The sequence below is a fragment of the Acanthaster planci genome, linkage group LG02, assembly GCF_054643075.1.
Source record: "Acanthaster planci isolate LZ-2023a linkage group LG02, COTS_SCS, whole genome shotgun sequence".
Classification (NCBI taxonomy): Eukaryota; Metazoa; Echinodermata; class Asteroidea; order Valvatida; family Acanthasteridae; genus Acanthaster; species Acanthaster planci.
In genome coordinates this window covers 26,752,640-26,778,050 of record NC_141778.1, presented here as the reverse complement: position 1 = coordinate 26,778,050, position 25,411 = coordinate 26,752,640, and the positions used below count along the sequence as shown (strand labels likewise).

The 25,411-nt window shown below is 44.3% G+C and overlaps 2 protein-coding genes across 5 annotated transcripts in view; one reads left to right on the top strand and one right to left on the bottom strand.

The window, feature by feature from the left end:
* Positions 1-49: 49 nt before the first annotated feature.
* LOC110975878 (uncharacterized) lies at positions 50-15,925 on the bottom strand. The gene is made up of 5 exons (XM_022228729.2): positions 15,116-15,925; positions 10,417-10,872; positions 8,165-9,663; positions 7,424-7,517; positions 50-6,661 (listed from the first exon to the last, which is right to left on the bottom strand). The coding sequence occupies exons 2-5, from the start codon at positions 10,835-10,837 to the stop codon at positions 843-845; spliced, it is 7,833 nt and encodes a 2,610-aa protein (XP_022084421.1). The 5' UTR covers positions 10,838-10,872; positions 15,116-15,925; the 3' UTR covers positions 50-842.
* Positions 15,926-20,132: 4,207 nt separating this feature from the next.
* The window catches only part of lars1 (leucyl-tRNA synthetase 1), a 32,379-nt gene continuing 27,100 nt past the window's right edge, over positions 20,133-25,411 (top strand). For 2 of the 4 annotated variants that reach the window (XM_087133044.1, XM_022228774.2), the window contains exons 1-3: positions 20,249-20,386; positions 22,707-22,866; positions 25,024-25,111. In XM_087133044.1, coding sequence (XP_086989170.1) covers positions 22,727-22,866; positions 25,024-25,111 — 228 coding nt within the window. In that variant the 5' untranslated portion in view covers positions 20,249-20,386; positions 22,707-22,726. Of the gene's footprint in view, positions 20,387-22,387; positions 22,492-22,706; positions 22,867-25,023; positions 25,112-25,411 lie in introns of those variants that run through there. The other 2 variants (XM_022228773.2, XM_087133043.1) reach the window with 2 other exon arrangements.

The window sequence follows — 25,411 nt, the reverse complement described above, 5'->3', positions numbered from 1 at the left end:
AACTGACTTCATGCAGGTTAAACTTGAAACAAATTACAGGAATTAGTTAATTACTGCAATTTAATGGCACTCTAAAATTATATGTTTTACTATTGCACGTACTCGGCCTTTTGCTCTTGCTCTGGTAAAATGTCAGAGAGCTGGCTTTAATAATTAGACATGTTTACAACATTTATAAAGAAGAAAAATATGTACATAATACAGCATGTTTCGATGCTTCATCTAAGTCTGTATGCGATTGCAGATGGAAACGTCTTTTGTGATAACCGGTTCAGTATATGGGTCCTTAAGATCTCAGCAGATTATCACAAACTCCAGTCATGAAGTGACTTCAGATTTTGATTCTCACAAATTTTGCTCTTTTACATCTTTGTGCAAGGTTTTCATTTTTTGAACTGGTCCGGCATGGGTGTATTTATTTTCGTCGGCAACATCGGGATTTAATCTTGGCATAATCTTGTACCGTTCATTATGCCTGCTTGCTGCCAAACGTCACTTTCCTGGATGCGCTAAACGCATTGAATTAAAAAAATGTAAATTTATATTGATCAGTTCACACACCTTCGGGCTACCAACTGGGGCATATATATGCTACTCAAAACAAATTTAAGGACCACTTTTTATTTTGTATATACTTTTTAATGAAATATTTTACTGCTGAATGTCTCTTGCATCATTGCACATTTTTTTAATTTTGGTTCCAATGGGAACTAGACACCACTCATTGCTTTGAAAAAATTTACAAGTTAAAAAAAAACGGTGGTCCTTAACTTTTTTGAAAGCAGTGTTTTAAACAGAAACTTGCAACAAGTTGATTCTTGCATCGACGTTGCATCTTACGTTTATTGACTGAAACTGGACCTCGGTTTGGGTACTGGCTTACCGATGTGGTATGAAGAGGCACTCGGTAGGGTGTTGCTTGTAGATGGCCCTGCCTCTGAAGCCTCAAGCACACTCACTGCAACCTTCATTGGCTTCTCTTTTTCTGCTGGCTCCTGGTGCTGCGGTTGGCTCAGAGCGCTGCCGATTTCCTTCAGAAGGCTCTTGCCGGCAGTCTGGAGGTACATGTGCTTCCCAGGTAGAATCACTTTCTTGAAGTTGCTCTCGTTTGTGACCTGCTTGCTCCAGTCGTCCAGGAGATGTGGACCGACAAAGGGGTCGTTCTTTCCGCCAAAGGCTATCATGCTACAGGGCAGTCGATCCCGGTGCCGGCACCTATACTTCTTGCAGGTCATGATGGCCGCTTCGATGCTACCTACTAGACGCTGCATCAGGCGTGGGTTATTGAGTGTTGACTGGTCCAAGAAACTGAATCTGACCGGGAATGGCTCAGATATTTTCATTGGGTCACCTCTAGCAGAGATAATTCGCTGCATCTTCCGGAAGGTGGAGCTGGAAATGTTGAGCTCCTCTGGGTGTGGGTATGATAGGGTTGGGGCATACCAAGCACTGACGAAGAGGTGGGTGGGAAGGAGACTGTGGTTCTTCCACATGTGGTGTGCCAGTTCAAAGGCCGTAAGCCCGCCTAAACTATGTCCAAAGAAGGAGAATTGGCCCTGCTGTAAATGTGGAAGCAAAGCGTCAGCAAGCCGGCTCACGACATCGGCCATGTTTTCTGATGGCTTTTCGTTCTCACGGCCTTCCCATCCTGGGATCCTCAGGGAAACCAGCTGCACATTGTTCTGCTGGAAATGTTGTTGCCATGCTGCAAACATGGACGGCCCACCACCAACTGAAGGAAAGCAGACGAGTTGGTGTGTAGGAGACTGAACCTTGTCGTCAATTCTGAACCACAATTGCTGGGAGACACTCTCAGCTGCCTCATTGCTCGCTGCAGCCTCTTGCTGTGCCTCGGAAGCACAACTCATCACTTTGGTGTATACATTCTGAGTCAGGTTTCTGACTGTCAGAGTATCATTCAGCAGCTCCATAGCTGTCATTGTGACCCCAAAGCTTTCCTGGATAACACCACTAAGTTCTGTTGACATGTGGGAATCCAGACCAATGGACAGAAGTGTTGCATCTTGACTGACATCGGCACTGAGACCAAGACGCTGCACTAAATGATTTGACAGCGTCTTGAAAATCAAGTCTAGAGCTTCTGCTCGAGACAACAATCGTATCCTCATCTGGATATCGTTGTCTGTGGCCAAGAAGCACTCTCGGTTAGGAAAGAGGGATTTTAGGGCTGAGAAAGTACCACCCGGTTCGCCGAAATGGTGTGACAACATGGGACTGTTGGCCTTTGCATAGTCCTTTTTGTTCACAGCACCTGTGAGACCGAGCTGTGGGTAGTCCGTAGCAAGGATACAACCGAGGCCCTTCAGTATCTCTGGCGGGGGCAAGCTCTGCATGCCCATTTTCTCCCAGTGATGGACAAATCCGGCTCTGGCTGCATGACCTGCAGTGTTGATGATCCCTGGACAGATTACAGTGGCTGGCAGACCAAGCTTTCGTCGCATACTGCAAAGACTTGCCAGGAAATTGTTAGCAGCACAGTAGGCCCCTTGTCCCTCGTTACCCATCAACTCAACTATGGATGACATCATAACAAAATAGCGCACAGAGAAACCCATCTTCAGTGTGAGCTGATGCAGCACTAAAGCTCCATATGCTTTTGGAATCAATACCCGATTCCATGTTTCTGTCGTGACCTGACGCAGATGACAGTCATTGTAGACTACGGCACAGTGAAAAATACCTTCAAGTGGAAGCTCTTCGTTATCCCTAATAGCAGACAGAGCCTTCTCGACCTCGTAATCCTTCGACATATCAACCTTCAGATGTGTTATACGAGCCCCTGTATCCCGGAAAGATTTGAATTTTAGCACAGCTTCCTCCTCGGGGGTCGATCTCGAGATGATGTAAATGTGGCGTGCACCAGACTTCACCAACCATTCGACTGTTGTCAGGCCGAAACCTCTTGACCCTCCTGTCACTAAGTAAGCAGCATCGCCATTGGCGGTAAAACTGATGTCGTCAAAGTCTAAGGTTGTCGGGATGCTTTCCTCGTCAATGCAAACAGTCATGTCTTCTACGGTGGCATGTGGCGATCTGGAGAGCTTGGATATTGGAGCAGTAGGTACAGTAAGGGACTTCAGCGCTTGAAACCCATTATGCACGCTGAACATCTGTAAGAGGCGAATCATAGAGTCTTGCAGTCTTGGCTTCATTTCGTCAAACCGGCCTAGCCCCATGTCAATTGACAGAAAGTAAATGTTAGGTGGCATGACGTTTAAGCGAGATTCGCTGTTGCCGTTTCGACCGTGGATGTGAACAATTGTCCCAAATGGACGCAACTTTCCAACAAGCTTCTTCAAGTTGTTGTTGTCTTGTGTCATTTCACCAGCAAACAGAAGCACGTCCACGGATCCATCATTGATAAGTGTGTGAAAGTTATCTCCAGATGTTATGACAACTCTAGAATCGCCTAAGATCCCAAGAAGCTTCTCCACCGGCAGGATGTTGTCATCATCTGTCTCCACGTGAAGGAATACATTAGCCCCTTGCTCCAACGCCAGATGGGTGGTGGCCAAACCAACTCTGTCTCGAAGGGAGGAGAGGCAAATAATTACTGACCCGTTCTCATTGAGCTTCAGCGTGTCGTGAAAGGCTACAAATGCTGGAAGGTAATCCCTGACTATATTGATGGCTTCCACGGGTGTCAGATTAGCCGGAATAGGCACGAGCTCGCTCGCGTTTGCCCATATTGTAGCTTTTATCTTCCCACCTGATCTCAGACCAAGGACGTTGTTTCTCATTCTGAAGAGTACCTGAAGCTCCTCACTGCAGTTGTTGATTTTCCCTGCAAAGAGGTAACTGAGACCCGACGTTTTGTCTTTTTCTGGAGCGTCCTTCATTAGTTGAACCGAAAAAGCTGAAAGCTTCACCGCAATTTCTTCGGAACATTTCGTCTTTGGCGCTTCTTGATTCTGCTTTACCACGAGCCTCTTCTGCTTCAATGTGTCATCTACGTCAACCTGCCAGTTTGTGGACAGCGTAGGAGCTGAGAAGCTCGATTGAGGCTGCATAAGTATGCGAAGAGCAAAAGCTTCGAAGGCCAACTCCTTGGAATGGTCAACATTCTGCATGGGCATTTTGCGTCGGAGGGAAACGAAATTTTCGTCTGTGGGCGCCGAACGCATGTACTGGTACAACCACTCGGCAGATTCTTCTGGATCAAGCAAAGATGGTAGGTCTACGGTGACAAGAGGGAACTCTGGATCTTCGTGCATGAGAGTGAGGTTTACTGCACCAGCAGACGCCATCATGGGGTCCGCTACATCGGTATCCTTCACGGCATGCGCTGCTCGTGTAACCATCCACATCCTAGGCCTTATCTTAGCATCGTGCTTGACCACGGCTCTATACAAACTTATCGGTGATGTAGCTGTCATGGTCTGGGCTTCTTCGAAGGTGTCTTTATCGATGGCGGTCAACGGCCCAAGCTGCTTGATGTCAAGGGTTGACAGCATGATCAGATCTGTTACCTGACCCAAAGAGCGTAACACTCGTCTGAACCGCTCATCCCCATCAACAAGAATCCTAGGGTCTAGAACACTGACGACGCTGTCAACTTCCATGCGTTTCTTCAGTTCCCCTGACACACCTTGTTTATCTTTGATGATGATGATAGCACCGGGATTTTCTGAGCCGATTGCACTGAGAGGCCGAGAGGGTGCTCTTTTTGCAGGTAACTGGTGTATTGCCGTTTCAGAAAACTCGACATGGATCGGCGCCCATTCTCTCCTCCAAAGTTGCACTTTCTCATCTGGCTCGTTAGAATGAACATTTTCGAAGGCAAGGCGGTCTACTTGAGCAAAAACCCACTGGTTTGTTGCATCCGCTGCAACAACATCCCCCACCGTCTCCCCTTTATCTATGTGCGTCATGCGAACATGGAAAGCCACCTGTGATGGTGCTGTTCCTTTCACACGCACCTTTGTGACAGACCTTGGCACCTGGAACCACGTTTTGAACACACTGTGCGAAGACCTTGCCTTTTCCTGTTCCAGAAACATTTGACATATTCCAATTCCTTGGAACATGCTGTCAAGCAAAGCTGGATGGAAAACATACTTGCGGAATTCCTTCTCTAATGCTTCCGGGATGGATGCATACAGCAAAGCTTCACTGTAATCAGCACTGAAGTAAGCTGTGTTGACACACCGGAACGTGTCTCCCAAATGGAAACCTCCCTTCCAGAGCCTTGCGTAGAATTCCTGTTCATCAACTTCATATGGGCACCTCCGTCTGATCTCATCTACCGCGAGCTTCAAGCATTGAAACTGGTCTTCAAGTTGGTGGTATGACAACCGTGACTTACCAGGAATGTCTATGCTGGACTTGCCGTGCAAAGTCCACTTCTCGTCGGCCTGATTGAAGCTTCTTAGAGCAAACTGAGCCTCCCGCGGCCGCACTGTCACCGAGCTCTCCAGCATGCCTTTCATGTTAGATGGGAAAATGAACCTCTCAAACATGGCGTCTCTCAGGGTGATTGTCTCGCTGTCAGGGTACATGGATCGTGCAGCCGCAAGCATGATTTCAGTCTGCCCTGCTGCAGGAATGACAATGTTACCCTGCAATTTGTGATCCCGCAACCACGGCACAGTAGACACGCTGTATTTAGAGCACCACACCCGTGGCGCATTTTCATTGCTGAAGTGAGACAGGGTTTGTAGCTTGCCTAACAATGGATGATTCTTGGCGGGAAAACGGAACATCTTTTGACTCTTCTCAGTTGTTGCCGAGCATAAAACCCTCTGCCACGGATAGTTGGGTAGAGACATAACCTTGAAATCGCTATCTCTAAACAGCAGGTTCAGGTCTATTGGGTAGCCTTCCACATGGAGACGCGCCAAGGATCGAAGGATATTGACTTTGTCGTCCGCAACATCACGGATATCAGACGGACGCCTCAGTGAGCCCGTCACGAAGCGTTGGGAGTTGGTTGGATTTGACGACAAGCAGTCCCTGATAGCTGGGGACAGAGATGGGTGAGGACTGATCTCCAACAAACTAGTGTAGCCCTCCTTCAGTATTTTGTCAACGGCCCCACGGAAGTGCACTGTTTGCCGGATGTTTTTCCACCAGTACTCAGCGCTGTTGGCCGTGTCTCGGTCCAGATATTCGTTTGTAACCGTTGACATCATAGGGATGACGGGGTTGGCACCAATGCTCTCCCTACTCGACGACTCTAAAAACTTGGCCTTCTTAATGAAGTCCTTCCTGATTTCTTCCTGCTGGTAGCTGTGGAAAGCATTGTGTACCTTAAGTGAAACACATCGGATACCGTCCTTCTTCAACGAGTCGACAAAACCAAGAACTGACTCACTATCCCCAGACAGAACGACCTGTGTCGGACTATTAATTGCTGCGATGTCAATGACACTAACGTACTCACTGTTCTCAAGACGGGCTTGTACTTCATCTACGGCGTGCAGGACTGCTACCATGGCACCCAGGCCACTTGTCTTGCGCAGTTGCCTGCCACGTATGTAAATGACTTTTATGGCGTCCTCCAATGAAAGGAGAGCTGCGGCGTATGCAGCTGCTACTTCTCCGACGCTGTGGCCAATGATAGCGTCTGGGGTTACTCCACGCATACGGTATAATTCGGCGAGAGCAATTTGGACCGCACAGATGCTTGGCTGAGCGATTTCTAAGCATTGAAAAGAAAGAAACAAACACAAAATCATCCGATTATATGGCTTTGATCTGTGATTTTTTTAACTACATTATTATTAAATATCTGACCCAAATTATGTTCAGACATTTACTTTCGATGATGGTTTTAATGAGTTCGAATTGGAATGACTCTCTGACACATGATCTTAAGCACTATAATCGCAAATGCCATCGATAAAACCTTTTCTATAACTTTGACCTTGCTTCGATTCATAAGTATATAAACGACTCATATCTAACCCTTGCGTTGTTCATAAGATGTGACTGGTAACAAATACATTTATATTTGAGTAGACAAAAGGTTTTCCTTAGCTATTGCCGAGTTTTTTAAGTTGGTACTAATGACAATTATCATCGAAAAATGCCCCAATTAACGGTTGTCGAGATGAAAGATATACGGCAGTTTTTCAATACTCAACTTTGTCTCCATCTCAGGCTTTGTCTCCGAAACCAATCCCCGATTGTGAGCCTGGTGCGTTTAAATTAAACTGAAGAACTGTAGTGTTTGGCTCTTTTGCATTCTAGTTGATGTTTTGTGGTGCTATCAGACTTACTATTGTGCTTACAACTTCAAAGCCAGCTAGTAAAAATGGGTTGAAGCATAAAACGGAGCCGAAGTCCAGCATTGGAAAATGGCCATAGCTTGTTTCCTCGCCTATTATATTCACCCTGCTAACAACCTTGAAACAGTAAACAGATAATCAGTTAAAAAGAGTCAATACTAAATAGTCTGTACCTGTTTGGTTGATTTTATCGCGGTCTGTTTCCTTGGTCAGTATGTGCAGTAGAGACCATTTAGCACCGCACTTGGTCAGTATCTTGTCAATCCTCTGCAACAAAGACAAGAGCAGGCCTGACGGGTGAATTTAACAGGACTTTATTCCTGATCTAGAAGCTCATATGGTCCACAGAATAAGCTATGCAGCATCTAAATGTTTGTAAGGGATTTGTTATTACAGCCCAATCCGGGTTATCACGGGGTTCATTACACAGCCGAGTGGCTGTCCCTCTGCGACCTGTTCATTTTCGTCTATAGTAAGATTCACCCATTGAGGAGGATGAATTCACGGCTTTAGTTTGAAGGCACAACATATCTCGCATAATGCATTTGAGTAGGAAAGGGCGATCTTCTAGTAATCACACTTTTCTTGTAATTCTGATATTATCTGGTTGGTTGTTCATCGTTTTGAGGAGCATACTGTTATTTTAACCATTGTCCCTCATGCAAAACATCGATACTATTTTCGTTCTGGTAAAAAACGATAAGCAGTTATGTTGCATATTGCTTGGTGACTCACATCAATAGAAAAACATATTTTCATATTGCTTTTATTTTTCAGAATTTGCTTTCTTTTTCTACAATTTTGTTTAAGATGGAGCACCGTTTCTTTGTTTTTAGTTTTGGAAGAAGTGTCAGACAATAGACGTCAATGGGCATATATTATGCGATGTGGAAAATGTGGTGATGAGTTCTTACCCTAATGACGCTTTTGAACTGCGGTTCATCGTCCATCAGTTGCCTTGCCATTCCCCACCACTGCGTTCCCATCCCACCGAAGATAAACACCAACCGATGGCTGTTGTTGCCTTCTGGTGTCTTACCCTCGATAACGTTGTAAGCCACTCGCGGGTCATGCTCCACCTTTAGGCGAATCTGTTCAGCCGCTTCCCGTGCTGTCCGTGCGATCACGCCCAGCCGGAACTGGTGGTGCGTCGACCGCACCGCTGCCGTGCAGAGGGCGTTGCAGAAGGCCCGCGAGTCGTTCCCGATCACGTCGTTTAGGTAACCGATCCAGTCTCGCATGCGCTGCCTCAGCGCGTCCTTGCTGGCAGCTGACAGGAAGAGAATCATAGGAACGATGACCTCTCGCTCCGGCTGCATCTGAGATTGGGTAGTTGACGAGGTTGACCCCCTGTCCCCTCTCTGGACTGGTTGGGGGGCTCCTTCTAGGACGAGGTGGGCGTTTGCTCCCCCAAAGCCAAACGAACTGCACCCAGCCAGTTTCTTGGCTCCCTTAGGCCAGCGGGTCAGTTCTGCCGGAACGCGCACTTTGAGTGCCTCGAAGTCTACATTTTCGTTCCCTTGCCTGAAGTGAACCACTTTTGGAATCTGTCCGTGATGAAGACTCAAAGCGGTTTTGATGATGCCGGCTACTCCAGCTGCACCCTCTGCGTGGCCGATGTTGGACTTGACCGAGCCAATGTACAAGGGTGGGTGGTCGGGTTTACGGTTCAGGCTCATGGCTTCGCCCAGCGCGTTAGCCTCTGTCCGGTCTCCGATCTGCGTGCCTGTTCCGTGAGCCTCCACATAAGCAACGTCCTCAGGGTCAGTGCAAGCGTTCTTGTATGCAAACTCTGCTAGGGACACCTGGGCGTCAAAACTCGGGTTGGCGATGCCCGGGGTCCTTCCGTCGTTATGCAAAGCTCCCCCACGCACAACTGCGTAGATTCTGTCCCCATCCTCCAGTGCCTGCCGCAGTGGTTTCAGTATCACGGCCCCTGCTCCTTCACCACGAGCGTAGCCATCTGCCGATCGATCAAAGCTCTTGCTCTTGCCGTCCGGGGACAGCATCCCAGCCTGGCAGAATCCAATGCTAGTCACCGGGATCAGGGAGATGTTAACCCCTCCGGCTACGGCCATGTCGCAGTCCCCTTTCCGGATGGCCTCACAGGCCATGTGTATGGCGTACAAGGAAGAGGAGCAGGCCGTGTCAATGACGAAACTCGGCCCGCGAAGATCGAACTCGTAGGAGATGCGATTGGCCACCATGCAAGAGTTGGTGCCCGAGTTGGTGTACTGGTTGATGTTCTCGTTGGGCATGGCTACCAGGACGCCGTATTCGCTGGCCGTGACGCCCATAAAGACTCCCGTCTTGGATCCACGGGCGGTGGACGCTGGGATGCCTGCGTCTTCGAAACTCTCCCAGACTACCTCAAGCATCAGTCGAACCTGAGGATCCAGCTGGTTGGCCTCCTCTAAAATATTTTAAAGATGTCAAAACAATATCCGACAAAAATTGTAAAATGTGGACTAACAGTCCCATGTCTATTTCGAACTTCAAAACCTAAAAGCGTCAATACTTTGCTGTATTATGTCTCCGGCAAAGTTTGTTTTACACTCAAATCTGTTCCATTTCCAAGCTCTTAAGATTGTTTCACCTTGAAAGCCCATAGGATCTCCGAAAGGGGCATTTCGATGATTACTTATCTGTCACCTGCACTACGTAAATGCATGTCTAGAAATCGAAACCGTTTTATTTGCCCGGACGTTTACCCAACGCAAAGTCGCCTCAATTTAATTTAATCACATTCAAAAGTTAACAACAGGGGCCAATTTCATAGAGCAGATTAAGCAAAAAATTTGCTTAATTAAGCGTGAAAAAAATTGCTCGACAAATCAGGTAACCAGCCAAAACTCCATGTGATGTATGTTGTTATGGAATGATATTCACCTGTCGTTTGGTTAGCATGAAAATCACGTAGATTTTGAGCCGGTAAACTTTTCTTTTTTTAAGCGAGGAATTTTTGCGGTCAAGCAATTTTGTGCTCAAGCAGCCCTATGAAATTGGCCCAAGCCTACTTATGATCAATAACAAGGATTGAATTTCACATTGTGTTTGCATATTCCACTGAAACCTTTCAATGCACATTTTTTATTGCTTAAAATTAAAACTAAGTCTCTTTAACATGTACAACTTTATCATATCTCAAAATATATTTTTGACTTACCTGGCGAGATCTTGAAGAACTGCCTGTCGAAAATTTCCGGGTTTTGGTTCAGATACCCGGCGCACTTGTTGAACATCTTCCCCGGCAGTTTTTTGCCCGGATACAGGAAGAACGAGGCGTCAAAGCGGTCCGGCGGCGGGGGTACCGTGCAGTCCAGCCCCTTGGCCAGCACCTCCCAGAACCTCTTGACGCAGTCGATGCCGTTGGCGTAGCGGCAGCCGATGCCCACGATGGCCACCTTGCGCTCGATGGGCATGCTGGAGTCGTCATGACCGACGATAGTAGGGGTACGCCGGCCCTGGCGGAGGTAGGCTTCGGGGTCGGAGGGCAAGCCAGTCATCTTGGTTGAGCGGCGGATCTTGAAGGAGCGGCGCACGTGCCTGGGCTTATTGCTGAAATTGGGCTTACTGGAGGTCTCCATCGTTAAATTTCCCCGCTGACGTTAGAAAAAATGACCTCCATAATCCAAAAATAAGAAAGCTGGGTTAATGAAAATACACATACTAAGTTCTTTGCGCTTTGTGATCAATTACTTTTAAGAATTTGTAATACTTGTACAAACTTATTTGCTGCAATGGTTCATTATTGTTATCTCTGTTGGACGTCATCAGTTTAGCTATTGAATTTCCCCCAACTTGTTTACAATATTTCATATGTGTGTTTTAACAAGGGAGCTTTCGAGGTTAAACACGAGGCTCTTTGCAACGTCAGCAGCTGTCTGAATGTTGAGAGTATGTTGCCATCCATAAGGCGTCTTTCCAAGTGCGCGTCAAGCCGTCAACACTTGCGTATCCGTCAGAATCGATCGGAGCGATTCCGACAGCCGAATGCAACGCACACGTGCGGTAAGTTACTGGAGTCGATTTTTGTGTCCGTGAAAGTGATACACACCATTTTATCTTGTATGCAAAGTACCCCCCCCCCCAAAAAAAGAAGGTACATATTGGAAAGGCGCCTTTAGGATGATCCCTTTGGAAATTATGCGTGTTCATTGTATTCAGATTCGGCCATCTGCAACGCATGGGGATAACCAGATTATAACGAAGCCTTTAGGAAACTTCGTAGAGAAAGAATCGCGATAAAACAGTTTGTTTTATTTGTAAAAAATATAATAAGAAGGCAAAAAAGAACGAGCAATCGATAAAGGCTTAATATGAGCTTTTAGAGCTAGGATTGCCATTTAAAATACACTTGCTAACATGTAATACAGAAATGTTTTATAAGTGATGCCCAGTTCATGACACCACTATACTTCTCAAGTTAGATCGGTGTCCAGCACAGCAGCGACATGAAATGCTTGCAGGTATAATAATATTACATGTATCATTACATTCTAGCATCGTTCAAATTTAAATCAAAGTGTATATGCCAGTGAAATTGTGAACAACGACACTTAAATGTGAAGCTGTATCTGGAAAGTCACTGAAAGTTGGACTATGTTTAGTTAGATGCAGTCTTGCTCCGATGCAATCTACATCTTGTATGACACAATTAACGCAATCAAACTTATATTGAAACCATGTAATCACCCATTCCGTTTAAACTCTTAGCAAGACCAAAATGTGTGTCTGAAATTCGTGCGATGAGTTTGATTTATCATATTTTATTTAAGCATTATTGAGTTTACACATTTTTAAATCGACTGCTCCTTGATTCCTGTCTGACAAAGTAACTTTCATTCATCGAAAATGACATTTCTATTTTTTGAGTTACTATGTACTCTCCTCCTCTCCGCAACTTGGTTCAATGATTCTCATATCGAATCCCAAGAATATGTGAATTCAAAACCAGTGGGCGATTATGTCTCCACGTCCCTGAGCACATGAAGTTGATCCCTGAAACACCGACTTCCCCCCGGCGAAGTTCCACTCAGTTCCTACTGTTCATGTCTAAAAGCAGGGGTATGACTAAGCACGGTCTCCTCCTAACAGCAGGAAACGGGGGAAATTTCACGGCAAGGTCTTGGGCTTTTTCTTTTCACGGCACGTTCACTGCCGGGCTTTCTTAATTCACATGATATACATGTACATAGAGGTCCCGGCTTCGACTGAACTATTGCAGAGAACGGCAGCGGGAAGTTTCAGGAACTTTTTTTCCGGCATATCTTAACTTACGGTTGACTCTTGTTCTGTGGCATTTTTCATGCGATGAATCAATTCGTACACTTCAATTTATCTTTTTTGAAGCATCATTTCCCCTTTTCCCATATCATTTCTTTTCATTTTTCCAGTAGGTAAATACTGTTGTAAAGTGATTTTAAATTGGTATTACTTTAGTCCGTATAATCGGCATACGGTGGAACAATAGAGGAACTTCGCGTGCTTTGCCCATGTGCAGTCTATTTTGGGATTATTCCAGATAGAACTTTAAATCAAATGCTCAAGTCAGAACTAATTTATACTGGCTCGATTGAGAGTGCACTCGGAACACCATCCATCCGGACGCCCAAGTGTATGGGCCTATGAAACGTTCTACATCTTGATTGCGTTGCTGTCTGCGTTTCTTACGTCGTTATGGAAACTGTCAGGCTCTCTCCAACACCCCAACACCAACTGACACGCGCCAATGAGCGGTCACAGCAGCTCTCAACACAGTTCCAGCCTTCACGCCCCAGTACCCAGATAGCTTGGATCCCCATTCCCACACCTCAGTGATTACCCACAGCATTTAACTAGCAGCACAGTAAGATCGCATCAGTCCTAAAGATGGACAGAGCATTCACTGTCCGAAACGTTGAGTAATCTGTTCTTTTCAGAACCACACACAGGCCTACTCAAAAGAGATAATTTCCACATGGTGTATCTGCAAACCCTCTACCTCATCAGGCTTAAGTTAATGGAGTCGATTTTTGTGTCCGTGGAAATGAAACGCATGACCGCATTTTGTACGTAAGGCGCCCCAAAACAACCCACATATGGAAAGGTGTCTTCAGGATGACCCCCTTAGAGATTATGCGTGTCGACTGTATTCAAAGTCGGCCATCTGCAATTCCCAGTGATAACCACATCCCAGACAGCACACCGATATTGGAACAACGGAAGCAACGGTCTAAAAACGTCGCAGTCGGTATCAGACGTTGGGCCGGCGTTGGCCACCGACGTATAATCACAGCTTTATTCCTGTGTGCGTCGCAGAGTTGGTCAGCCAGACGTCTGCTTTTGGTGGAAATGTGACGTCAGTTAGAAGTCAACCTTTGGACGTTGAACTTTAGTCTGAATATGGTTAGTGTTTCATTGTTTTCAAAAGGTAAATACCGTTTTTAATATCGGTACGACTCGAGTCCGTGTAATCGGCATACGGTGGAACTGTAGAGGAACTTTGCGTGTTTTGCCCATGTTCAGTCTGTCGTGGGATTATTCCAGATCGAACTTTAATTGAATGCTCAAGTCATAACTAATTTAAACTGGCTTGATTGTGAATCCACTCGGAACACCATAGTAATGCGGACGCCCAAGCGTATAGACCTACAAATTGTTCTTCGAGATTTGGCGGTTGGATTCGATTAGGATCTAACGGCGAGCGTGCGCTTGCCTTGTTGGCAGAAAATGATGAACTGATGACCTACGCGGAGGTTTGAGAGCCAACGTGGAGGTTGGGGAACCTGGATACTTGCCAGCGAACGCCTAGTCAGTTAACCGTATGGTTAAAATGGCTCTGGGTACTTGACAACCGGGCGTTGTAGGCAGAGATTACGGGTAGAAATGTCCTATTTGAAATTTCCTGCAACCAATGTAGCTTACCCTTCCTGAACAACCTGTCTATCTTCATTGAATGAGCAAGTTTTCGTACAGTGTGTGGGTTTGTGATAACCTCAAAATGGCTGTGTAGTATATGCCCCACGATTAAGTGCTCATGCAGTCGAGGTTGACAAGCTTCATATCGCAAGAGCCATGAGGCGTTTTGCACTAAATTTTAGCGACCCCGCAATATCATTCCAGTGACTTCTTGCCACATTACAGGGAAGTTGAGGCGAACCAAGTTCTCAAGTTTTGTGTCATTACAAAAGGCCCAGTCCTAATCAAATCTTAAGTTTGATAACCCCATGCGCTTATTGCTCCTTTTGGGGGAGCTACGCCTGAAGGTTAGAAGACCACTTAAAAAATATAAGTCTGTAAGGATCTTATTTTACATATAATTATGATTATAGAAAAACAAAGAGATTAAATGACTTCACCAACAGCGGTAACTGCATGCAATACCCCCTGTACGAACAGCCCCCCCCCCAAAATAAAACCCTGGATCCGCCCCTGAACCCTAACAATCTCCTTCGGTTCCACCATGCATCTTATTCGAAGGGGAAACGAGGGTTGCTTTACGATCATTTATAAATAGACTAAACTTGAATGTTGTTAAGCCCTTACAACTCAGTCAGAATGTATCACTTTAGGAACTGAGTGTAATTGGTACGTGACTCACGGTCTTGCTTCAAGTTTAATACAGAGTAAGGTAGTAATGCATTATTTTGTCCGTTTGGCAATTTCAGAAACACCGTTTTGAGACAAAGATCTTTATTTCAAATGCTCTCACTTTACTCTTGCAGGAACAGACAGGTGTGGGGCTAATTACGGGTGGGTTGGTCAGAAACTAAGTTCTCGAGCCACTTGCTGTAAAAAGGCCCCTCTTTAGACAGAGTAAACTTTAATGGATAATGTCAAATGCATACCCTAACATCTCCAACTTGGAGCAGCGGGTAGCTTACCTCTTTGGCGACTGAAGTAGTTACAGAAGTGTTCTTACGCTACGGCAGTCATTTCATCAAGTAAGTCTTGCTACGAGGCTCGTCGAGTAGCTAGGAGTCTTCCCAAATAGAACAAAATTCTTGCTCAAGAACCAGCTTACGGTGACGTTTCGAGAGTTGGTGTTCACCCTGTCGGGTTGTGCGACCGACTTCTCGTCCGGACACCAACACCTGCTGTATTTGTACTTCTGTTCCTTCCACCCTGTGCTAGTCTGCGCGCGCACAACCTCGTCAGCAGCCCCCTTCATCCGACCTAACAGACTCTGCCACACCGACACATACCTAATCTAATTTCTGGCTGGTTTGCCTCTCTCCAAGCCTGGCTCGGAGGCCCACTCGCCTCGTCTACCGTGTTGCGCAGCAGTGCATGTACGCAGACTCATACAACCTCGGCAGCTGACTGACTTCACTTCCCGGTGACTAAGTTCCGACGGGGTATGTTACGTGATTGTGTGAAACCTCCACTTTGTATCTTGTTGTACGTTATTGAATAGTGTGGTTATAAAACTGCAAAAGAACAAGTCCCTAAAAACTTTTACAACCAAAAATAGCACTCACGTAGACACAACAGGGACCCGTTTCGCCCCTCCCTCTAAGCCCCTAGGCTCTCTTGGCGAAGTGACTAAGCGTCTATAATTACTTCCTTTTTCATGTTCTATGAGATAATTCAGAGCTTTCCCTGCAGTTTCGAGAACGTAAACAATAAATCATAGAACATTATATTTTTCCCGATGAGTCGCTAATACAAAAGTAGAATAGGCTCAAGATTTGAAATAAGGCACAAGCGAAGATGACATTAAACATGGAGCTAAGGAACAAGACATCCTGCTTTCACGTGCAGACGCTTGCAGTTTATTTTTGCGGTACATTTGTGACTCTCTGTTGTTGTTTTTTTTTTAAAATTCGACACCTGTGTTGTAGCTTTTAACTTCAAACCGTCGATTTCTAATGAAGGACAGATTGTAAACCGATGACGTACATATATTTTCTCTAATGCAGCTCGTAACCAGAGAGTCAGTACTACTTATGAGAACTATAAGTAAACATTCAGTCACATTGTTCAAAGAGTCTTCTTGTATAGAAAGCGCCTTATTTCAGTGTAGTGCAAGTAAAAGTAAGATAATTATGTTGATATAAGCACAACCGTAAAAATGATTTCATTCAAGGGCGGCTTTCGCTTCGTGGATTCCAACATTTCGTCGGCCACCATATTTTCTTTGATTGCAACAATATGAAGTATTCAAGTATTTGTTTATGCAACACCCGAATAAATCCTTTCATTGCCTACGAGTAAGGAAGTTCTTGTGATCATGCAAATGGGAATTCTATTTACCGTGGAATGAAACTTCTTTTTGGAGTACGGCCACAAGGGGTGTTGGGAATAAAATACACGTCGCAGGAATTCATTGAGGCTTGAAACTGAAGAATCTGAAGAGGATTTCACAGGAATGAAAACTGGATGTACGTAATAAAGTTAATTTACATAAACTGAATTGTTTCTCGTTTGATTGAAGAGCGTGGACTTTTACTCCAGAAGTAACAGTCTCATGCATACGCGCTGTAGCTTCCTGCTAGGTCTGACAAGTGCGTGTACTCCCATCTTGATGAAAACAAACGGTAAAATAAAAAGAAAATAATATTTTCCATAATCCTATGAGATAAAACTATAGACATTTTGAAATCTTCATTTTGTAATTTGGAGCTACTTTTCAATGAAAGGAAGCAGGTACTTTAGACTGGTTACTGCTTGGGTGGAGGCCGGAACCAGGCTATCTATTAGGACTGCCACGATTGATTCTGTCCGGGATGATTATCCCTCAGTCTTTTTACCAATACGCTCACGACGTTTAAATTAAGGCCAGCTGACTTTTCTTGCTATGATGACGATTGAAAATGTAAACGTAAACAGCATCCCGTGTGTTGTCTTACGCCTTGTGGTAACCTGGAATTCGACGCTCGTTTGATTTCTCGTCCATGGAGTCTCCGGTTATTGCAGACAACCTTTACGGCCGTATTGCGAGTGATTTGCAGCACTGGACTCTTTTCCAGCTCCACGTTATTTTTTCTGTCGGTTTACTGTTTGAAAAACTGTGAAAGCCACACCCAACCATACAGCCATTGGTGGCTTAGGGAAAGGAACCGGCCCACCTCCTCCCAAAAAGCAAAATATGCGTGTTTGAAATAAGGAGAAAATGCGACTTTTCAGGCGAGGCCTTTTCGCTTCTCTTCCTCCAGACAAAATAATAATATTGTCAAAAGCCCTAACATTAGCCGTACCCCCATAAAGGCCATAAAGGGTTACATGAGAAATGCTTTTCCACATTCCCCTCCCCTAAAATTTTCCTCCGAAAACTTGGTTGTGGATCTGAGCCAAAGTTGTCAGAAGATAACTATAAAATGTCGGACGGAACTATTTTATTTAACCTAGCAAATACTATTTTGAGAGAAATTTGGATTATTTTGGGAAAAGTGTTGGAAAATGATGCCACAAGGATGAATAGCGCGATCATCTTTTTTTCTCACTGTTCTTTTTGTTTGTTTGTTTGTTTGGGGGTTGTTTTCGTTTTAGAGTGTTTAAAATCGCTGACACAACAAAGATCATTTTTGACCCACCTTTTTTATTTTTGTTTTGTTTTTTGAAATGTACTGACTTCCTTTTCTTGTGGTCAGTTGATGAATAGGCGGTGCCGGTCACTGCGGAGGTATCTCATTTCCTTCTCCTTTCCTCACACAATGGGGCTTCCAATCATCCCGGTTCCGTAAAAATACGGTAGTCCAGTTCACCGGATCACACAGATCTTCTCCAAATTCAATTTCCCCTAAAGACAATGGAATGTGCTAACAGGGTGGTTCCACCGAATGCTGCGCCTTTGAACAGCTATACATTCGAAGGAAAGGTGGAGACGCCCAAGAACGCGAGTGGACCATTGTGAGTTAATGCTGGGTGAATGAACGGAAGGGTCGATTAGGATTATTATTAGTGGACCGCATCCCTTCATTAATTTTCTTGTGTTAGGATTCTCAAGGTAGTTTGTGCAACGTAATTATAGGCGGTGCCTTTAGTCTAATTGTAAGTCAAAGGAACGGAAGGGGGTCGAAAATATCTGCAGACGCAGAATGGCGAGGTGCACATTTTGATAGAGGTCGCACAGCCATAAGGTTGCTCCACACCAAATACGCGGCCAAAGAAAACAATGCAAAATCAGACCGAAAGAGCGCCGCCTATTGACTCTCGTGAAGAGGTTGGCCTCCGTTTTTTTTCCCTCCGGAAATTCAAGATTATGGCAAGAAGAGCACATTTTGTTTCAACTTTATAGGTGATAGCCACGAATTTTTTTTTATTCGCCTTTCCCCAAAAATACGCCCAAAATAGTGGTAAAACTATGAGCTCAGCTCTGAATGTACCCACCCGCTTTTATCCAAAATAGGCCCGCATTTTGGGGCTTTTTGTGAAAGAAATACCCCGAACTGGAAAACATCAGTCCCAAATTCGGGATTTATGATCCCTCCTGATTATGGCATGTCTTATTGTTAAACTCCCCTAGGGTCACAAAATAATAATGAGCTCGCTCGCAGAAATACAAACCATCTTGATGAAATGCACCCATAATGAAAAGGTTGCCAAAATGTGTCTTTATGCATACGCGGCGCCAAAGTACAGGATACCTTAAAGTGGACAAATGCAACAAGTGGGGCAGATGGGAAAAACTATTTTAACAATTTTCCCCTGTGAACATTATTTTGTAAATTTGTTACACCTGTCCTCTTTCAGGGACTCCATATGAATTCCTCGAAAACTGTTTTTTTTTTGTTTTGTTTTGTTTGAGGTCATTGGACATCTACGTCATGAAATTTGGACATGTGATTTGTTTTCGAAAACAGACAGACTGTGTCAACAATCCCCATTGACAATGCAGATTGAAAGTGCTCATACACTTGCCAGCACGCTTGAGACTGACCATCAGGTTTTGAGTCCCAGTGAGGTGGGTGGAAATATTTTTTTCTGATCCGATTATCTAATTCTTATCATCTGTAAAAGAATCCTTCCCTCCAATTTTTGCGTGGTGCCAATTTTAAAACTTGTCCGTAATGGGCACGTTGCCCCTGCTTCCTCCATAAACCACGAGTGCACTTTAAATGATCATGATTACAAAACTTAACGTCCAGTTGGATTTAACTTTAAAAGTATCTTTTAGTGCATGATTGAAAAATTTCAAAAATGTCGGGATCTTCTGTCTCTGGCGTCAAATATTAAACCCCCACCCCGCCTATACGTTTGTCCTGATATATTTTTTTCTTCCTTTTTGACAACAACTTCCCTGTTCCGCGTAATGCACTGAATTCGGCAAATTACATACTGGTCTTGGCCCAACGTATAATTAGAGTATAGTTCGCCCAAGCAGTAAGTTTGCCAGTCCTCTCAAAGTAGGATAATTTAAAAGCATGTGTAGAGAAGAACACCAAATCACACAAAAATGGCGCCGCCTGGAAACAACCAGAATCCAACTGGTGAATCCAAGCTCATGACCACCAAGGCAAGTTTCTTTGTAATTTCGCCGGAGTTAGCCACAATCACTCCCCTTCCCAAATACCCTTAAAATGGGGTGCCGGTCTCTGGGCCTATAGGCCTACAGTCCCCACCTCTAAAGCCCAATTTTCTCGTCTTTCTTTTCTTTTCTTTTCTCTTTTTCCAGGTTAACCAATGACTTTTGAAGATATTGTGATCTTAATATTATCACCCCTAAAAGGTTGTAAAGTGCATAGCCATTTTTAAAACTGATGTCCACACTCCATGCCCAGATAGAGCCATGGGGGGGGGCTTTGTCTTTGTAGGCATTTGCCGGTCTTGCGTTAACAGTAACAGTCCGAGACAATAGTTAAAAGCAGTGGTGTAACTGGGACACATTTCGAGGGGCTGGGGGGGTATGGGGCGCTTAATTTTTCCGGAGGAGGGCACTCGATCACCTCACAGTTGGTTCTGACCGTGGGTTGGGGACGAGCCAAGGTGGGGGACGCCGTGATGCAACCAATATTTTTTGTCACTTGAGGGCGCTGTCTACGATTTCGAGCGATTGCATCAACTTGCTGTTTTTTGTGCGCTTTTCAGCATCTGGTGAGTCACCTTTGCTATATGTATTTAGGCCAGGGCCTGCTGGAAATGTAAAATAACAGACTGTTGAAGTATACTGTTTTCCCTGCTTGGAAATTTTAAGAAAACTGGAAACTATAACCGTAAGTTTTTAACGCACGTCATGCTTTCAACCGATGCAGCAAACATATGCACACCGATGATGAATGATGCATACAATGTACATGGCAAACACGTGTACCCTAGGCCAAGGCCTAGTAAACAGGGCCCAACGAATACTCCTCTGTCGTATACTGGGCCCCTGTCCCGATTAATAAGGATTTCTTTGGAAAACTTTATCCGGGGGCATAACTAAACATCCACTTAACTTTATGAGCTGAAATTGCACCGGTAGGCTTAGCCCCACTAGTGTGGCACGGATCACTCCCGATTTATCCTTAGCCACACATCCGTTTACGCAATTTCGTGTCGGCGTATTGAACATTTTGGCGCACCCACTTATCATCGTGGGCGCAATTTCTTTTGCACACGAACACGGTTCTTGACCTTTCCGCTTTCTAAAAACCATTTACACACCTGTATTGAATGATTTCACTCACGTTATTCAGGTATTTTCCAGTCTTTTTGCCTTTATCCATTCAATCTAATGGGCTCACTCTCTTGAGGTGTGTTTGAGGGAAATTTGGGGTAAAACGGCTCTGTACATGACCACCTGAAGAGATGTGAATGATAACACTGACAAATTAGCGAATGTAGTCTGGTTCCTTGACTTGGATGGAGATTTGTTTTCATGACTCAAAGGCTGCATTCGAATCTCTTGTCTAGAGCTAGGTCTAGGTCTCTTGGTCCATTGGAAATGCGTGGAGACGCGCAGACAATAGACCTAGCCGTAGCTCTGGAAGCCCGTTTCGGACAAGGCCAAAAATGCTTGAGTTGGGTTATCAGACGAGAAACAAAATGTCGTGATCCAACTGAGTGGTTGTCTTTTGCCAAACTCGGGTTAGAAGTTTGTGGTTTTCTTGCTTAGATATAGGTCAAAATTAACCTAAACTAGGCCTATCAGGATTGAGTAATGGTTCCTTAAGGTCAAAATGTTAGTTAAAGTGTACTTTGTTTCCTTATTAAAGGAATGGAGTGCTAAAGGTACAGTAATGAACATCACACCCAGTCACTGAGGTGTGAGGGCTTGTTTAATTCACACAGATCCGGATCTTGATCAGTGATCCTGTCTTGGTTCACTAACACCAGAACCTGCATCTCACCTAATGGATAAAGCAAACTAGTGTAGTGATCACTTGTTGAGATCCAGATCCATGTGGAAACAGGCCCGAAGTCAGAGTGTTGGCCAGTTAGTGGGGCTATTCAATGCAATCGTGTATGATGTCTGCATACATGTATGTTTAGATCATGCTCACATCTGTTCATTTTTGAATTATCAAAATTGTGCTAGAAATTGAGATCAGTAAGAAAAATGTATGTTGGGTGAAATTGGAGAACATTTTCATGGGATTGCTGCTTTCTTGCCTCCCCCATCCACACTTTGTGAAAGTGTTTCTGTAGAGTAATATTATGTGGAAAATAAAGTGCACTGAACTGATTGAAACATCAGGCCTCATATTTATTAAACTATTTACATTTCAGGTTGCAGTAGTAAAGCATTTTGCAGCAGGTTTTGTATTTATTCAATTTGTGTGTCAAATCTTATTCAGTTTGAATTTCCAGTGCACTGCAATATACATGTACAGTTAACCACTTGCTGCTGGGGACTGCGGTTTTGGGCACCGTGTGTTGTTGCGCGTGGCCGAGGTCTCTGAAATCGGACAAAGGGAACTGGGCCTTGTAACAAAAGACTGTACTAGGAACAAAAAAAACAGGCTGCTGGGCATTACAGACATTTTTTCACTCTCAATAGTGGAGATAATCCAGCCTTGTTTTGAAACAGTATACCACGGTTTGGGGCATTTAGTGTGAGTGGATTACCACCGGGGACAAAAGTGCTCCACCACCGCAGCGATGAGCCACACAGCACCGCTGCACGCTAATCTGGCCCCTATTGAAAAGAGGTCAGCAGCACACTGTGCCAGGTTTGTGAACAAAGAAAGTTGTATAGCACCGCACAATCTCGGCTCTTTTTTTGCAGGCCTGGCTGAAATACTCGTGTGCCGGTAGATTTTGTCTGTCAGACTAGAGTGGCCACCAGACAGTAATTTGTGTGGGTGTAAACGTCCATTAACCCTAACTCCCCAAGGTGTTTGCAAAATCATATAAAAATTGGAGGATTCAGGGCTATTGGGGTTAATTGAAATGATGAATTTTTGAAGAATTTTGAAAACTGAAAATCATGAAAAAGTCCCGATTATGTGCACTGCATTTTTCAAACCACCTGGCAGCAAGTGGTGAATACATGTAAATTATCAGAACTCTTGAAAAATTACATGTAAGTGGTTCACTTGTCCTTTCCAGGTTGTTCAAATTAAAGAGGCATGGCAGATAGCAGTGAGGGGAGGCGTAAGGGTACCGCCAAGGTCCGCACCCTCCAAGAAATCGAGAAGAAGGTCCAGGAGCGATGGGATCGTGAGAAGATTTTTGAGGAGGACGCACCCAGCGGGGTCAAAGGTCCTGGGTAAGGTCACTAGATCATGCGCATCATTTGACGGTTTTCATATATGGGGAGATTGGTAGTCTTTCTCGGGATTTTTTGTGAGAGCGTGTGTGAAGGGTGCCAAACTGATTAAAAAAAGTGGTAGGGGCTACAGGTAAAAACATTTTGTATTTGGTCATCCAGCAATTAACTTCTGAATCTGTCTTCTTGTACTTGGGCACAAATTATTTGTGCTGTAAGACCAAAACAGTCGCATTTGCGCCTAAAATTTGATGGTGTGTGACCAAATGTTTAATTCTTATCGCCAATGGCGACCATGATTTGTGCCCGTTTTAGTCACCCACCTTGTCAGTCATATTTCGCAAACGATCGCTGCCTAGTTTTCTTCTACATGCATCAAGCGATGTGTCTCCATATGATCACGTGGTTTTCCTCCATCTTACTATGTACACAGCATGAGCCCACGTTAACTGCAGCGTAGCTACACGTAGGTACATACACGCACGTACAGGTACTAGGTACCCGAGTCCACTGGTTTGTGGTCGCACGCTGTACAGAGAGCTGAGACGTTGCGCGTATTCATAAGATGCACAATCAGTCTATGCACGTGCCGGTCCGGTGCCAGGTACGAAATGCTTGAATGAAATACTCCAAACATGCCTTGTCTTTTCTTTCAGCTTTTTTTTTCGTATAACATGGGTGCCATTTTGATTTATTCCACAAGCACAAAATCCAAAGCCTGTCTGTCCTGCGGAAAATTGACAGAATAATGTTTCTGTATGTTTTGTCAGATTTTGTACATGTTGTAGTCCTAAATTGTTTATTTTGCAGATGTGTGTAAAGGTATGTTCAAAAATTGACCTGGCACCTGACTTTTTTTTCTAGCAGCTAGGGGCTCCTCATTTTAACCCTAACCCCCTTGACTCCTGCACTAGAAAGTATACTGAACCTCACAAAATCCAACAGGTTCATGAACTTGTCTATGTACTTGTACATGCAGGTCATTGTACATGTACCAAACCTGATAAACTCCAACAGAATAAACCCGTTGGAGTTTGAGTGATATGGTATGGATGGATCTATGCAGTATAGGATGACTTGCACTGAACAGTACCAAACTTGACAAAATCAAGCATAGTCCAACAATTGGTACAGCAAGCCAGACACTGCACACAATGACTCCTGTGTGTCCCAACTCACACAGAATCCAACACCATCTCCCTGGGCCTTTCATCCCAAGTCTCACAAAATTCAACAACAAGTTCCTCAGGTACGGTACCAAACCTGCCAAAACCTCACAAAACCTGTTGTTGGAGTATGGCAGGTTTTGGGTAGTTAGGGTTAATTTTCTCTGTACACCTAGCAAAGGTAGTTTTGTCCACTGCAACTGAGAGAGGCATTAAAAAGGAACCCTACTTTCTTGATTAGGCCAAACAAAAAAATAGTTGTGTTTCCTATTACACTGAAAAATAAATTAGGATGGTTGATGGGGTAAAAAAAATTTTTTTACGCTAAATTTTTATAGCCCAAAAAATTAGGGTTGGAAGACGGTCTGTATTTTTTGGGGGGGCGTACTAAGTCTGTGTCAGATTAATACTGTACATGTGAACGTCAATATTACATATCAGCACTGTGACTGAGTAGTAAAGCAGCTGGTTGTTGAAAGACAAACACATAAGAGCCATCCATCTCATGCCAAAAAAATGAAAACCGTACAATGTACTGGACGATGTAGACAAAATTAGGCTCAGGGCACCATAAATTTTTATATTTTATTGATTTGTCAACTAAAAAGATATAGGTCACGCATGATTTTCTAGGTTGGGTCTGGTAACTGGAAACCTAGCTATTTTTTTGTTTGGCCTTATGACCTTTGTTTGCCCCCTCCCATCTGCCATCTTGCCCTGCTATGCTCACAAAATCCTGATGAGAACCTGTAGTGTCACAGCCTCAATCGTAGCATCAGAGGACAGATGTGGATCGAGTATGATGAAACATTGTGGCAAGAAACCTGCATTTGTTCACTGTGTTACAACTTAGTTTCCCAAATCTTGTTCACTATTACGGGTTCGCTTGCCATAGATCAATTTTTAAACAAAGTTTTCTTCCTCTTTTGTGAAATGAGCTTGAAAGGAATTTGTGCATCTTTTTTTTTCTCACTGCTTGTGTAATTATCAGGAAAGATAAGTACATGGTGTGTTTTCCCTACCCCTACATGAACGGAAGACTGCACCTTGGCCACACATTCTCTCTGTCAAAGTGTGAGGTTAGTTTGAATATACATGATATACATGTATTTCTCTCTTTGTTTACTGAAATACTTGAGGGAGAAGTCAGGGGGTCAAATCCTTCTTACCCCAAAAGCTGAGAAAAACATGGAAAATTGGCCATAAAGAGGGGGCCTGAAACACAAAAAGACCACTTTCATTTTGCCTACAACTTGTATGGGTAGCCAGAGTTTGCGGAAATACATGTATCACCTTTTGGTTGGTTTTCGATTTTACCTCAAGTTCATTCAAAATGGACATTTGCCCCATTAATTTTAAATAGGGTTGTATTTTCAGTA

What these genes read in the sequence shown, in the direction of transcription:
- LOC110975878 (XM_022228729.2), bottom strand. Translation starts at nt 10,837, where the DNA reads ATGGAGACCTCCAGTAAGCCCAATTTCAGCAATAAGCCCAGGCACGTG. An exon ending in GTTCTTCAAGATCTCGCCAG is followed by an intron (nt 9,664 to 10,416) that starts GTAAGTCAAAAA and finishes AAAATATTTTAG; the next exon opens with AGGAGGCCAACCAGCTGGAT. An exon ending in AGTTCAAAAGCGTCATTAGG is followed by an intron (nt 7,518 to 8,164) that starts GTAAGAACTCAT and finishes TCTTTGTTGCAG; the next exon opens with AGGATTGACAAGATACTGAC.